General features: G+C 38.3%; 1 protein-coding gene across 4 annotated transcripts in view; it reads right to left on the bottom strand.

The window, feature by feature from the left end:
* The window catches only part of RBM27 (RNA binding motif protein 27), an 88,708-nt gene that overhangs the window by 25,283 nt on the left and 46,500 nt on the right, over positions 1–16,925 (bottom strand). For 2 of the 4 annotated variants that reach the window (XM_003829081.6, XM_008954493.4), the window contains exons 9-15: positions 15,862–16,026; positions 12,647–12,796; positions 9,144–9,288; positions 7,164–7,317; positions 6,256–6,552; positions 4,419–4,559; positions 292–411 (exon numbers count right to left, since the gene is read on the bottom strand). In XM_003829081.6, the coding sequence (XP_003829129.1) occupies positions 292–411; positions 4,419–4,559; positions 6,256–6,552; positions 7,164–7,317; positions 9,144–9,288; positions 12,647–12,796; positions 15,862–16,026 (1,172 nt within the window). The remainder of the gene's footprint in view (positions 1–291; positions 412–4,418; positions 4,560–6,255; positions 6,553–7,163; positions 7,318–9,143; positions 9,289–12,646; positions 12,797–15,861; positions 16,027–16,925) is intronic. The other 2 variants (XM_008954495.5, XM_008954494.5) reach the window with 1 other exon arrangement.

Below are 16,925 nucleotides of genomic sequence, written 5' to 3'. Positions count from 1 at the left end.
AAAGTCTTATATTTTATATGAATCATGATCTACCTAGGAATTAAAAAAAGAAAATAAACACTAGAATTGGAGGGAATAATAGTGTATTAAAAAAAAATTCTGAATGGCAATTGTGAAACATTTTTTCTGTATGTCCATCTTTTTTTTCCAAGTTTACATTAGAGAAGAAGCTAAATAAGCATTATGATGTTATGCCCTGCCAACATGAACTGATTTAAAAGTGATAATGTAACCACTTAAAAATTCAAGGCATCTTTTCTTCTGTAAGGCAAGAAGAATCAAGACTGTTACCTGTTTTTTTTTAAGCACTTCTTGAACATCATGAGATTTAGACCCTGAACAGAGCTTTGAAGGTGTCTTTAAGTTTGAGGAGCTGTAAATCATTTTTGGATGGCCTGGAGTTGAAAATATCTAAAAAATAAAGAAAAAAAAAGCACACACAAATATAATTATATCTTAGAAATGCTTAGAATACTTTTTTAGAAAGGATGCATATATTTCTACTCTTCTTAGGAGTTAAATTTTCTTTTTACATTTAAAAATTTCATTATAAAATCTAGTTCTTTATGCATAAATTTGCCACCCAAAAGATAAAAACAGCCTAAGTGCCCTTCTGTTAAACACAATTTCACAAAACACCAACATCAGACAAAGGTGCTCCTGTGACCATAACAGATCAAGACAAAAGCAAGACCAATCCCTAATCATGACTGAACAGAGACAAAAATATGAATACTATCCAAACTATAAAATGACTAAACATCTGTTTATCCTGGTAATGACTGCCGCTTCTTTACCACTTACTGCTTTAGCCTCATTCCAGGTAAGATTTAGTAAGATATCCTATCATAGAATTTATGCCTGTTTCCTTAAATCCTTCTAAATCATCTAACTTAGCCAAAATCCTAAAATAAGTCCTTTTGGCATCCAGTTTCATTGTGTATACCTCTCACTGAATAATAAGTTGAATTTGTTTGGCTACAGGTGGTATCTGGCTGGAGGGTATTTCACAAGTTGTTTTTCGTAAGTGAAGTGCCAAATAAAAACTCTTGTTTCCAGTAATTGAAAAATCCTTCTAAGTATTAAGCTACGTTCTTTTTTTAAAGTTTTCCTTTCTTCCTTTTTTTTAAAGATAAGGTCTCACTCTGCTACCCAGGCTAGTGTGCAGAGGTGCAATCACGGCTTGCTGCGCCTCAATCTCTTGGGCTCAATCCCACCTCAGCTTCCGGAGTAGCTGGGGCTATAGGTGCGAGCCTGCAAGCCTAGCTGGTTTCTTTTCTTTTTTGTAGAGATAGGGTCTCTCTATGTTGCCTAGGCTGGTCTCAAACTCCTAGGCTCAAGTGATCCTCCCACCTCAGCCTCCCAAAGTGCTAGGATTAGAGGTGTGAGCCACTGCACCCGTCTTTTTAAAAACTTCTTAATTAACTTTGAATAATATAAGAGATATAGAAAATAATATGAAGAAATCCATGGAAAATTCAATCACATAAATAATATATCCAAATGTAAGACTTCTCTCAATCACCACAACACTTAATTATCATCAAAATTAAACTAGTTTACACAGGCAAGTCCTGCATGTGCCATAATATTCACCTCTCCAGTTCCAGCTTATAATATTCTAAACAATTTCCCCCCATTTGAAACGGGATCTATTAAAGTCCATGTAAGTGCAACTTGTTACATCTCTTTATAGTCTCCTTTACTTCATAGTTTCCCTCTCTATCTCTTGCTTTTCATTGCAAATTGTTTGTTGAAGAAACCAGGTCACTCATCCAGTAGTACTCCCCCATAGGATTCTGTGGTACCCTTGAAGATGTCCCTCTGTCCCCCAAATTTCTTTTAAATTAGTGGGTAGATCTAGAGGCCTGATCAGATTTGTTTTTCTCTTTGACAGGACTCTAGTAATCTTTGACACCCTCCTTAGTTTCTGGTTTGATACCATATTCTAGGCTCATCTGCAGTACTGCCAGTCTCAGGTCTGGAGACAGCTATTTCTTCAAGGATCCCTGGGTCCCTTTGAGTGCTAGGGATGCTCAATGACTGGGCTGGTCATTATTTCTAGACCTTTTCAGTGAATAGAATTGGGAAATGTTTGGGGAATATTTTGTTGCCTTTTTTTTCCCGCTTAAGATAAAATACAACCTGAGTTAATACGGATAGTTTCTATTCAAATGCAGGACTACAGGGTATTTACTTAGTCTTATCTATCTTCTATCTCTCTTTCCAACCACACTGAAAATCTGAGTTGTCAAGGACATCAGCGTAATTCCTCATTTGATTTGCCCTACAATGCTCACAGATGGGTTTCAGAATATCAACACTGTCAACAATATGATTAGAAAGAGCTTTCTTTAAATTGTTTTTTGTCCTCAGGGTATATCACATTAGGAATATATCATCAAATCACTGTTTTAAAGCACTCAATGCAGATATGCTAGTTCATGTGTTTCACTTTTCACTTTTTAGGGATTACTTCTATTTCATTTAATTTTACTTTATAATTACATTCAGAATTTATTTACATGGTTCCAAGTTAAATCTACAAAACAAGACGTAATCAAAAGTCATCTAGCTTCTTCTATACTTGCCATAACCACAGGATTTAAATAATATGAATTATCTTTTTGGTTTTTTTCCTGTTAAAAGCAAATACTTCTCTGTGTTCAGTGCCTCTACTTTTTCACACCAGCAGTAGTCAACTATGTATTTTTTCTTCCATTTTGCTTTTTTACTTAATATATTCTGATAATCACTCCATGGTACATATAAAAATATTCTTCATTCTTTGATATAGTTGTATATTTACTGTGTAGATATACTACATTTGCAGTAACCAGTCCCCTACAGATGGGTATTTGGGTTGTTTCCAGTCTTTTGTTATTATAAAGAGTATATCATTACTAGCCTTGCACATATGTCTTTCCATATTTTGGCTGGTATACCTTTGACATAGATTCTTAGAAGGAAGATAACTAGTTTAGTAATGCATATGCATAATTTTTGCAGATACTGTACTGCCAAATTTCCTTTCATGAGGGTTGTATCATTTAGACTTTCAATCAGCATCTAAATCTCAGATCCATTTGGAATTTATACTGGTTTATGATATAATTTTAAAAAAAAGGATCAGATCTTATTTCATCTTTTCCCTACTGGCTACCCAGTCATCCCAATACTATTTATCAACATGTCTATAACTTCCCCACTGATCTGTTCCACTTTGTTATTATATAATAAACTCCTATTTGCAACTGAGTCTATTTCTAGATTTTCTATTCTGTTCCACTAGTCTGTCTATTCATGAGTCATTATCAGGTTGTTTCAGTTACAGAAGCTATATAGTATTTTTGGGATAGCAGTTTTCTTTGCTTTCCCCCCCCCACTTTTTTTTTTTTAGCTCTCTTTGTAATAATCACCATGCTCAAGAGTTATAGTATGGATATATTACTAAAAATAAATTACTTAAAACATATTTCAAAGTTTGGTTTTTTACTATGACAGAATACCCTTCACTAAATTCTTAAAGATGAAATTAAAGAAATTAATAAAGACACTTATCTATTAATAAATATCTAAAATTCAGCCGGGCGCAGTGGCTCACGCCTGTAGTCCAGCACTCTGGGGTGGATCACCTAAGGCCGGAGTTCCAGACCAGCCTGACCAACATGGAGAAACCCCATCTCCACTAAAAATACAAAATCAGCTGGGCATGGTGGCGCATGCCTGTAATCTCAGCTACTCAGGAGGCTGAGGCAGCAGAATCGCTTGAACCCAGGAGGTGGAGGTTGCGGTGAGCCGAGATTGTGCCATTGCACTCCAGCCTGGGCAACAAGAGCAAAACTCTGTCTCAAAAAACAAACAAACAAACAAACAAATAAATATCTAAAATTCTCAAATTCCTACTTAACTTGGTTTTTGTTTTCTGTGTTTTTTTTTTTTTGACACAGAGTCTTGCTCTGTGACCCAGGCTGCAGTGCAATGGTACGACCTTGGCTCACTGCAACCTCCTCCTTCCAGGTTCAAGTGATTCTCGTGCCTCAGCCTCCCGGGTAGCTGGGATTACAGGTGTCTGCCACCATGCCCAGCTAATTTTTTTGTATTTTTAGTAGAGAGGGGGTTTCGCCATTTTGGCCAGGCTGGTCTCAAACTCCTGACCTCAGGTGATCCACTCACCCAGGCTTCCCAAAGTGCTGGGATTACAGGTGTGAGCCACCACACCCAGCCTCCTACTTAACTTTGAATAGGAAAAAAATTTCACTAGCAAATTTCTGACTGAAACATGGAAACTAGAGAGGTATACCTGCCACACTTAGGTTAACTGTCACAACTGTCTTGACTGTCTGAATGATAACTGATTTATTCTGTTAATTCACTGAATGATTCTAAATATATCTGAAGCTCCCAAAAATGCATACCTGGCAATCTTCTCCAGCACCACCAGACTGATTCAACAAATGTGATGCATCACTCTGGTTACCACCTGCATGTCCAAGACGATGTTTAACAGGAACTTTGTTAAGAACATATGCACCTGATGTCTGTGGTTTGCTCATCATCTGCATATACAAAATGAACACTTATGTGGCAGAAGTTTAAAAACATGCCTAGAAATGGTACAAATTTAAGATGATTACTCTAGGGAAGAAGATAAGAAAATGGGAACGGGAAGGTGCTTCAACTATCCGTAAGGTTTTATTTTTTAAGGGGAACTGGTGAATATACAAATGATAGATTATTCATACTTTTTGGGATGTCTAAAACATATCACAACAAAATATACATGCACCTACAAACAAAAAAACCGTTAATTATTTTTTAATGTTTCCTCTAGTATGCAATGCTCTGAAAGAATTAGAGGGTCTTGGCTAGGCACAGTGGCTCACACATATAATCCCAGCACTTTGGGAGGCCAAGGTGGGTGGATCACCTGAGGTCAGGAGTTCAAGACCAGCCTGGCCAACATGGTGAAACCCCATCTCTACTAAAAATACAAAAATTGGGCAGGCGTGGTGGCATGCACCTGTAGTCTCAGCTACTCAGGAGGCTGAGGCAGGAGAATAGCCTGAACCCAGGAGGCAGAGGTTGCAGTGAACCAAGACTGCGCCACTGCACTCTAGCCTGAATGACGACAAAGCAGGACTGTCTCAAAAAAAAAAAAAAAGGCAAAAAGAAGAAGAAAATAATTAGGGGGTCTTAACTGACAGTGGCTTAATATGAATAACTGTGAAATGATCACCTCAAAAACATAATGCAATCTTGGGCTGTACTAACAGAACATGTTTAATGATCACCATGAAGGTGATAGTATGAACTCTTTTCTACACTATTCATCCAACATCTAGGGGAAGCATTCACCTTTGCGCCCTTACATGAAGTGGGATACAAACATAACTGAAAGAGAATTTAGATGCAAATGAGCAGGATGATAAATGGAGTTGACGCCATGTACTGTAAGGAATACTTTTTAAAAATCTGACTGTATTTAATCTAAGCATGAGATTATCTAGGTCAATCTCTGAATGGCTCTGATGTGTGGTAGTTTGTTGTTTTGTTTTTTCCTTCCTTCATCTATTCAATCAAATATGTTTTGAGCAATATGTACCAGACATTGTTTTAGGCACTAGGGATAGAATGGACACAACAGGCAAAATTCCAATTCTCTTGGAGCTTCTATTCCCATTTTTAGAAGGAACATATAACTTTTTTACATGAGAAAAAGGAGGGCAAATGGTTAGACACAAAAAAGACTGATTCTAAAACAAAATAAAGAAATAGCTCTACAGTCAAAGTTGCTCTGTGGTAGATGGTTATTATACTTTAGGGTGCATAACAATAACTTAAGAGTACTTGTTAAACATGTATATTTATAGGCCCCATATCTAGAGACTGACTCTACAGAGGTTTGAGAAGCTGAAGCCCAGGAATTTGCACCCAGGTAAGTGATTCTGATGTAAAATAGCAGGTCTCAAACTTTAAGGTATGTAAGAATCACCAGGAGAGCTTGTTAAAACACAAATCCTTGGGCCCCACCCATAGGGATTCTGATTCAGTAGGATGGAGTATGGCTCAAGAATCTGCAATTTTTCCCCCAAGAATCTGCATTTCTGTAAGATCCCAGGAGATCAGATGCTACTGGTCTGCAGTTCAAATTAAGAGTAGCTCTTCTGTAGAAGACCCAAGGACCAGGAATTGAAAAATACTGATCTAGAGGGTGTAACTAAAAGACCTTTAATTCCCAGTGAACCAGATTACCTTCTGGATACCTCCGTGCACTGTTGAAGGAGCAGACTGGGCCACTAGCACCTGCTGCTGATGAAGATGCTGTGGCAGGTGATGGTGCTGCTGTGAGAGGTGACTAAGTGTTTGCTGTTGTTGCAGGAGCAGCTGTGCTGAGGACTGTAGTGTCGGTTGCTCATTATTTTCTCTATGCCACAAGACTCGAATGAATCGGTTGTTTAGAACTGCTTCTGTGCTGGAAATGGCTTTCCTGGCCTCCTCATTGGTAAGATATTGGATTAGGGCTGCTTCTGGGTCACCCTTAAAAGCAACCTTGAAGAAAATAAAACAATATAAATTCCCAAAAACAGAAAATAGTTAAATAAATTATGACCCACTGCTATGTAATGAATGTTTTCCCCAAAATACACATGTTAAAGCCCTAAACTCCAACATTACTGTTTTAGAGGTAGAGCTTTTAGGATGTAATTAAGGTTAAATGAGGTCACAAAGGTGCATCCTAATGAATTGTATCGGTGGCCTTAAAAGAAGAGAAAGAGATCTGCCCTGACCCCCTCTTTCTCTTTCTCTGTCTGCCATGTGAGAACACGAGAAGCCAACCATCTGCAAGCCAGGAAGACAGCACTCCCTAGGAAATGAATCATCCAGCACCTTGATCTTGGACTTCCCAGTCTCCAAAACTGTGAGGCTACCCATTCTCTTTCAGGAAGAGATTGCAGAAAAGAACCAAATGAATTCACAAGAACAAACATGGTTTAACAAGTCCATCATAAAAGTGGGTATATAGATATATGGTGGCATTTACAGCACTTAGCAGAGATGACCAGAATAACCACTGACTAATTTAAACAAGGTGAGCTGATAGAAATATTCCCAAGACCCATAAAATGCCTGGATTCTGTCACTGACATAGCCACATTTACCTGGATATTAACAATAGTTCCAAATTTGCTGAAGTGTTCATTGAGCTTGGTAATGTTGTTCAATTCCTGAGGGATTTTCTTGACTTCTAATTTGGTGTTTGTATACTGATTCTTTCGTAAGAACCCTGGTTTATTTTGATTGTTATTTCCTTGCCTAAAAGGAAGATTAATACATCTTGGTTAATTCTCCTACTTCATGCCTAGCAAAGAGATATAACCACAAAGAATTTAGGTTTATAATTTTTTTAAGTGCCTTTTGTGGCTGGGCATGGTGGCTCCACCTATAATCCCAGAAAACTTCTTCAAAATCCTATGAAACATTATATTCAAAATTCAAACCACAGAAAATATATAAGCATCCAGAAACAGGTTACAGGCTGAGCGAAGTAGCTCATGCCTGTAACGCCAGAACTCTGAGAGGGCAAAGCAGGAGGACTGCTTGAGCCCAGGGGTTCCAGACCAGTCTGGGGAACATAGTAAGACCACATCTCTATGTAATAAATTAACTGATTGATTAATTTGTTTAAAGTTCCTTTTGTGAGCCCTTAACATTCTTCAGAAATTACTAAGCAATTTTCACATTCTTCTTTTTTTTTTTGTAGACGGAGTCTCACTCATTCGCCCAGGCTGGAGTGCCGTGGCACGATCTAGGCCCACTGCAACCTCCACCTCCCAAGTTCAAGTGATTCTCCTGCCTCAGCTTCCTGAGTATCTGGGATTACAGGTGCATGCCACCACGCACGACTAATTTTTGTATTCTTAGAACAGACAAGGTTTCACCATGTTGGCCAGGCTGGTCTCGAACTCCTGGTGTCGGTGATCTACCCATCTCAGCCTCCCAAAGTGCTGGGATTACAGGTGTGAGCCACTACGCCCGGCCAACATTATTCTTATTACATGAGAATAGAAAAGGTGAACAGCAATAGATTATAAAAAGAAAAGGCCCAACTAACACTTAAAATCATATGCTAAATAGATCTACCATAAAGATCTACCACAATTATCAAAGACTCTAACATCATTAAATGAAGGCTAGAACACCACCTTTTTTTTTTTTTTTTTTTTTTTTTGAGACAGTGTTTTGTTCTTTTTGCCCAGACTGGAGTGCAATGGTGCAATCTCAACTCACTGCAACCTCCGCCTCCCAGGTTCCAGCGATTCTCCTGCCTCAGCCTCCCAAGTTGCTGGGATTACAGGCGCGTGCCACCACACCCAGCTAATTTTGTATTTTGGGTTTCTCCATTTTGGTCAGGCTGGTCTCGAACTCCTGACCTCAAGTGATCCACCCGCCTTGGCCTCCCAAAGAGCTGGGATTACAGGCGTGAGCCACTGTGCCCAGCTAGAACATCATCTTTAATGGCATATTTTCAACTTCTGCAAAGGTACTAAGCTTTTTTTTTCACCGTTGATTTCATTTTTTTCTTCTTTTCTATCCATTGCTAGTGTCTCAGTAATTTCTAATATTGGGTTAGGCGCAGAAATAGGTAGGTACGAATTAGAAATACCTATTTTGGGCTGGATGTGGTAGCTCACACCTGTAATCCCAGCACCTTGGGAGGCCAAGGTGGGTGGATCACCTGAGGTCAGGAGTTTGAGACCAGCCTGACTAACAAGGTGAAACCCCATCTCCACTAAAAATACAAAAAAATCAGGTGGGCATGGTGGCTGGCACCTGTAATCAACTACTCAGGAGGCTGGGACAAGAGAATCACTTCAACCCAGGAGGCAGAGGTTGAGGTGAGCTGAGATTATACCATTGCACTCCAGCCTGGGTGACTACGTCTTTAAAAAAAAAAAAAAAACCATTATAAATATTGTTAACTTTTTAATTTTTACAACATTCTAAAGATGTCTCCTGGAACCCTAACTTCAAGATACCTAGTTTGAAAATTATTAATTAATGACAAATCTTATTTTTATGAATTTACCAATGCAAACGACAATAACAATTAGATGCTACTAATTAGCAAATTATCTTACTTTCCCAGCCAAGGTTTCTTTGTGAGTGGCCCTTCCAAACCACTCATAGCTCTTTTTCGACTATCTGGTTCAAGAACTACTCTGGTTATGTTGCTATTAATCGAAACAGGAACTGGTGGTTCAGTCTGGATCACAATGTTAGCAGCTGTTGGGAAAAAAAATTGAAATTACTGAGTTTTTCAGGAGTCTCAATGATTAATATATTTAGTCTAAAAGCTAAAAACTACTATGAATAGCTCAACTACTATCATTTCTCTTTTAGAAATGCCTAACAGAAGAAAAAGTTACAAATGCCTTTTTCTATAAAAAATAGAAATCCATGTTTCAAAACTCAAAGTTAACCTCGATGTAATAATTGACTCAGGCATGGAAGATCAATAGATGAAAAAAATATTGGTGAAAGGTTGCTGGAAGACAAGATATTTATGGTGCCAAAGTACCACTCCAAAAATTACATTTACAATGGAGAGCTCTGGGCCAGGCACGGTGGCTCACACCTGTAATTCCAGCACTTTGGGAGGCCGAGGCAGGCGGATCACCTGAGGTCGGGAGTTCGAGACCAGCCTGACCAACATGGGGAAACCCCATCTCTACTAAAAATACAAAAAAATTAGCCAGACATGGTGGTGCCTGCCTGTAATCCCAGCTACTCGGGAGGCTGAGGCAGGAGAATCGCTTGAACCCAGGAGACGGAGGTTGTGGTGAGCCGAGATTGTGCCATTGCACTCCAGCCTGGGCAACAAGAGTGAAACTCGGTCTCATAAAGAAACCAAAAAAAAAAAAAAACAAAAACAATGGAGAGCTCCAACAATGATCACCTTATACAAGCAATCAAACTTAGCACCATTAATGGACATTATTTGCCTCCTGGTATGATTCAACAAGTTGTTCACCAAATCATAAGGATTACATATTATTATGGAATTATGGTTTTATGTGTGGCAATAATACTGTGCTTATATAGGACTGTCTTATTCTTAGATATAAGGTAAAGGACTTAAAGTTTCACAATGTCTACCACTTAATTTCAAGAGATTCAACAAAAAAATGTGAGTGGAGAGAAGAAAGAGAAGAGAGAGTACACAAGAGAGCATTCATGCCCAAAGGTAGTAAAATATTACTGGTAAATCTAAATGAAGGCATTCAGATGTTCACTGTGTTTCTTTTGATTTTCCACAGGTTTAAAGTTGGGAAGAAAATCCAAAGCCAATACTATAAATTGGCAGAAATACTCTAAGAATCTGTCCTTACAATAAATAACCTGTGGGTAGGAAGACGTGTACTGAACAAAACAGAAATTAACAACACAAAACTATGCCTATTAAATCTTGAGTATTTCTCTTAACTTTAGCAACTCCACCAAGCAAAGAATAACCCAGAGCTGAATGCTGGGGTAGGTATATGGTTAGGAGTTGGTACATTTGATTTCATCTTTGTCAGGGAAATTATGATGTAAGGATTCATTCACTTAACGTTTAGCTATTTTACAGCTCAGCAACTATAGCAGACCTTGGGTATACATTGGTGAATAAAATAGACGTGATCCTTGCTCTTGCGGGACTTGTGTTTTTCAGAAGGCTAATGAAGAAGATAGCAACTGCGATGGCATAAAGCATTCTAGAGTTTGAGATGCCATTATGTTCTCCTTAAATAGTTTTTATCATTACCAGCTAACATTGCCTAACGCTTTTTTTTAAATTAATTTTTTTTAATTTAATGAAGTGTGTCATATTAAAGGAAGGAAGTCACTAAAGGTTAAGTGACTTACCCAAGACAACAAAGAAATCTTGTTGTATACACAACATGACTTCTCCTCTGAATTCTAGTTCTGCCACTTAACAGCTGTGTGACTTTGGGCAAGTTCTTTAAACCTCTCTAAGCCTCAGTGTTTTTACTTGTAAAAGGAGAATAAAAATAGAAATATGAGAGACAATAATATATATGAGGCTGGGTGCAGTGGCTCATGCCTGTAATACCAGCACTTTGGGTGGCCGAGGTGGGATCTGGATCACCTGAGGTCAGGAGTTCAAGACCAGCCTGACCAATATGGTGAAACCTCGTCTCTACTAAAAATACAAAAATTAGCAGGGTTGTGGTGGTGCACACCTGTAATCCCAGCTACTCAGGAGGCTGAGGTGGGAGAATTGCTTGAACCCAGGAGGCGGAGGTTGCAGTGAGCCGAGATCGTGCCACTGCACTCCAGCATAGGTGACAGAAGGAGACCCTGTCTCAAAAAATATATATATATAAATAATATATATAAATAATATATTTAAAATATATATATAAATAATATATATATAAAATATATATATGAGAAGGCATTTGGTGTAGTCTTCATACAAAACCTGTTATTCTTATAGTGGTAATAGTGTTATTAACAGCAGGAAAAAAGAATTAATAAAGCTAGGATAGAAAGGAAGAACAGGAAGATACTAGGCTGGGCATGGTGGCTCACACCTCTAATACCAGCACTTTGAGAGGCCAAGGTAGGCGGATAACCTCAGGTCAGGAGTTCAAGACCAGCCTGGCCAACATGGTGAAACCCCGTCTATACTAAAAATACAAAAATTAGCCAGGCATGGTGGCACATGCTTATAATCTCAGCTACTCAGGAGGCAGAGGCAGGAGAATCCCTTGAACCTGGGAGGCAGAGGTTGCAGTGAGTCAGGATCGCGCCACTGCACTCCAACCTGGGCAACAGAGCCAGACTCCATTTCAAAAAAAAAAAGAAGAAGAAGAAAAAAAGGAAAAGAAAGGAAGAAAAGGAAAATGTTTGCCAGATGATTAAATTAATCAAAAAACTATTGTGTCAGTGCAGTCCATGGCCAGTCACTCATGTTGAAATTATATATTGGAAATTCATAATAGTTAAAAAAAAAAACTGGAATCTCATCAAACTAACCATCATTAACCAACCTTTTTAGTGGGGGAGTAGGTAGGAGGTTATCAGCCATATTAAAGGTAAATGCTTGCATTTAATCTTGGTTTTGTTTCATTTTTAAGGTTTATTCCTAAGTTTTGTAAAGGTCCTAACTTAAAGATGTAATTATAAGTGTTAAAAATTATCAAATAATTGTAACATTTTAGATTCTCAATATAATTAGTGTGATGCATAGCTCTTAGGATACAAAGCAGGTCCTTCAATGATCAGTTCTTTGAGGGCAGGGGATCAGTAATTTCATCTTTCTATACACAATATCTAACACAGTGCCTAGTAACAAAACTAAAACAGCCTAAAGTCCTACCAAAAGAAGCAGTTAAATAATATTAGTATGATTTGTATTTAAAAACAAATATAGCCTAACTATAGCTTTAAAATAAAATTTGGAGATAAAGTTATTTAAAAACATCTGAGATTAATACATAGCACCCTCCAAAGAGATAATATATAAGTAATTTGGACCTTAATTTCCTCAAGCTAGGCCAGAAATGCAAATGTAATAACTATATCCAACTACTGCGTAACACTTAGCATCAGAAAAAGTTCAAGGTATTCTCACCTCTTGGATTTGCATCCATATCTCCAGATGTTAGGCCAATCAGATTGGGACGCTGTGTCTGAGTTCTTGAAAAGAACTGTCTGTACTGAGATCTACCAGAACTAGTAATACTAGGAGCTTCTGGGTTGTAACCATCTGGTTCATATGTATCTGAGGGAAAACAAAGCAACAAAACACACAACAAATCAGAGAGAGGTTAAACCATCTCTCATTGTTATAAAATAAACAACTGCTTAAAAAACATATATTCTCCAACAAATACATCAACCTACAGTCACCTCTCAGTATCTGTGAGGGACTGGTTCCAGGACCCTCCCGCAGATATAAAAATGCACAAATGTTCAAGACTTTTATATAAAATAGGGTGGTGGTATTTGCATATAACCTAGGTAAATACTCTTGTATACTCTAAAACATCTCTAGGTTAATTATAATACATAATATAAATGCTACGTAAATAGCTGTTATGGATATTGTTTTTAAAACTTGCATTCCTTTTAATTATTGTACTGGTTTATTTTTATTTTTATTTTTTTCCTGAATATTTTCGATCTGTAGTTGGTTGAATCTGCAGATGTGGAACCTGAGGTGAAGGGATGACTGTATTTCTCTTTGTGTTACAGTATCTAGACACACCTTTTGAAACTGAAAAAAAAAATGCGCCTATTACAGAATATAGATATATGCATCCATTCTTAAATACTGATATTTTCAGATTCACTCACCTACTCATTTCTACTCTATATATTAATTACCTAATCCAAATGTCAATGCACATTTTTTTTCTAATTTTAAAAAAACGGAGATGGGGTCTCACTATCTTGCCCAGGCTGGTCTTGAACTCCTGGGCTTCAGCCATCTGCCCACCTCAGTCTCCCAAACTGTTGGCATTACAGGTGTGAGTCACTGTGCCCAGCCCAATGCACATTTGTTAATACAAATTTTCACATACACAAACACCATACGTGAAGGATTGAGTTTCCTCTGTTATCCATCATATCTCCAATTTCTAGGTACCTTTTTAATTGAGGTGAAAAGAAAATGTATTCATTTGGTTATGTACACTTCTTCAAACTAGAGTGAGAACAGCTGGTTTCACACATAAACCGTATTTCAAATAAAAAAGCGCACACGCGCACATACACGTCAGTCACTTCTATGATTTACAGTATAGAAGTGATTCCGAATATAAGATCAGCAAATTATCCTCATTTAGGGGATCTTCCTGGCCACTACAGGCATTTGAGTCAACGGCCAATAAGCAGCACAACTAGGATTCAGAAGTCCTCAATCCAGAAAACGTCTCACCCCCAATACTCTTAGATTAAACCTCTCCCATGAATATTGTGCTCCTCCTAACTTCAGATTCACAAGCTAATATCCTTCTTGCACAAAACATCCACAAGCTACAATGAGGCAATAATAATAAAATGCCATTAAAGCACAGGTGATTCTGAGATATCTAATATAAGAACTAGAACTGCTGGTTGGCATTCCTTCTCTTCCTCCCACCCCCATTTTTCCCCTTTTTTCAGGTTTTGAAAACAGCTCATGGAATTACACAAAAAAAGGCATCACTAGATTAAGAACTGTCTCCCTCTAATAAAATGTTAAATGATGTTGAAAATTAATCATTTGGGGCATCTGTACTGTCCTCCTCAGAGAACGATGGCACAGAAATTTTAATAAATTATTATCACAATGACATTCCTATTAGAGATTTTTTATTTCATTCCTAAGGCTTGCATTCAGTCTCAAAGTTTCCTGATGATGATCAATAAAACCAAATAATTGGGCCGGGCGCAGTGGCTCACGCCTGTAATTCCAGCACTTTGGGAGGCCAAGGTGGGCAGATCACGAGGTCAGGAGTTCGAGACCAGCCTGACCAACACGGTGAAACCCCGTCTCTACTAAAAATACAAAAATTAGCCAGGCTTGGTGATGCACGCCTGTAATCTCAGCTACTCAGGAGGCTGAGGCAGGAGAATCGCTTGGACCCTGGAGGTGGAGGTTGCAGTGAGCCAAGATCACACCATTGCACTCCAGGCACTCCAGCCTAGGCAGCAGAGCGAGACTCCGTCTCAAAAATAAAAAAATAAATAAATAAAAACAAATAATTTTGCCTCAATGGTTACAGGACTATGATTATAGTTATCCGCCAAAGAGTATTTTGGGGGCTTCATACTTAATTATTTTAGCTTTTGTTCTAACTCCTCTCTTTATAATTTTTTTTGTCTCTTTAAGACAACTAAAGACAGTATTTAATCATGAGCATTCCCTCCTGATGGAAACACACTGTAATGATATGTCTAGCTTAAAAGTAAATCTAACATAGTTGCTTATTAAATTTCAATGTGTTTAAGGATGACACAGTTTGAAAATGATATGTAAAGTAACAGCTTCCCTGCTTATGCCAACTCTAAAAATTACATGCAATATAACATACAAAATGCATACTGCTTTATCTTTTTAAAAAAGGATTAGCAAATTATGATTTAAAAGTTTTCAGTTACCACTTGGCACTACTGACAGAAAATCTCCTACAGTTAAGACTGCAGAAAGTTTTAAAGAAGTTACATAATCAAATGACCTTGTGCCATAAATCCTGGGAATACACAGAACACCAATTAACTTAAAAGCCCTTTAGTTAATTATGAGAATAAGATCCAAAGGCAAAGTGAGAAAGGGTTAAAAACACCTCATGAAACACCCACAAAGCATTCCACAGATCCTTCAAAATACGTATGTCAATAGGAGAAAAGAGTTTTTAAGAATCGCTACATTATGCACACATACAAAGGGCAAAAGGGGAAAAAGGATATGATCGGCAAGAAACCAGATGTTTATTTTTGTTTTGTTTTAAAGAAAAATTAACCTAGTTTATTACAGTGTATAACTAATTAGAAAACATTCAAGTAGATATTATCTTTCTATCTACCTGATTAGAAACTAGCTCAAGGAACTAGCATCACTTTGTTACCGAGGCACTGAAAGTAAATATAGAGGACACCAGAGATGACAGATACACAGGAGGCCTAATCATCTAGCAGCCACTAGAGACAAACCAAAGAAGCAAAGGAACAGAAAATAAAACTACCTATGAGCTATAATGGGACTTTGTAACAGCAGATCAGGATGCCAGGTCACCGCTTAGACTGGCCAGCTTAAGGTAAAAAAGATCAGTGAGGTGGATGGCCATCTGTAGCAAAGCTTACCTGGAACCAGAGGGGTAGGGCTGGAGACTGAGGTATGGTACCCAATGGAGGATCCCATGAGGTTTCGAGGTGGCACCAAACGAGCTGCCAACAGAGGAGGCGGTGTCCCCAACTGAAGTCGCTCAGATGCAGCAGCACCATGTTCACGAGAGTACATGGGCTGTCCTATAGAGGAAAGAATAGGAGGGCAGCTGGGAATGAGAGTCACAAGCTTCTCTTAGGTGATGATGTGTTTCCTGAGACTTTGAGCCAAAAACAGAGAAATTAAACCAACAGGAATAGAAGTACAGAAAGATGTTCCTGGGATTCTTTCTAACTCAAGAAAGAACAGACGTGCAACTGGTTAGGATCCACTGAGGTATAAAGAAAAGAATAAGAATTAGGTAGTATATATAATCTCCATCTTTTATGATCTTAAGTGGAGAAAACTACTTGCTAATTTTATCTAAAGCTGAACAGTGAACCATATCAGGTTATTAGGCAAAGGAGCCCTGAGCTATTAATTATACAGAATTTTTCTATCCAATGAGATATGCAGGTATGAAAACTGTCATATCCATTAAAAAGAAAACAACCCCTCTCCAACCAACCCACATAATTTCAGGTTTGCACCAAATATGCTCCCATATCTGAGAGCAGAAAAAAAGACAAAGACATTAAGAACAAACAAACCACTATATGCATACCTTCGCAAAGAATAAGAAATGCTCCAAAGAAAAAAATTAAAGATAGTGAAAATTTGTTATCTCTGTGAGCACATGGATAACAAAAATTGAGAAAGGGAAAAGGACAGGCCAGGCACGGTGGCTCACATGGCTCACGCCTGTAATCCCAGCACTTTGGGAGGCCGAGGTGGGTGGATCACGAGGTCAGGAGTTCAAGACCAGCCTGGCCAAGATGGTGAAACCCCGTCTCTACTAAAAATACAAAAATTAGCTGGGCGTCGTGGTGGGCACCTGTAATCCCAACTACTAGGGAGGCTGAGGCAGGAGAACTGCTTCAACCCGGGAGGTGGAGGTTGCAGTGAGCCAAGATCGTGCCACTGCACTCCAACCTAGGCGACA

Source organism: Pan paniscus, chromosome 4, assembly GCF_029289425.2.
Source record: "Pan paniscus chromosome 4, NHGRI_mPanPan1-v2.0_pri, whole genome shotgun sequence".
NCBI classification, from domain to species: domain Eukaryota; kingdom Metazoa; phylum Chordata; class Mammalia; order Primates; family Hominidae; genus Pan; species Pan paniscus.
This window is presented reverse-complemented; position numbering and strand designations above follow the sequence as displayed.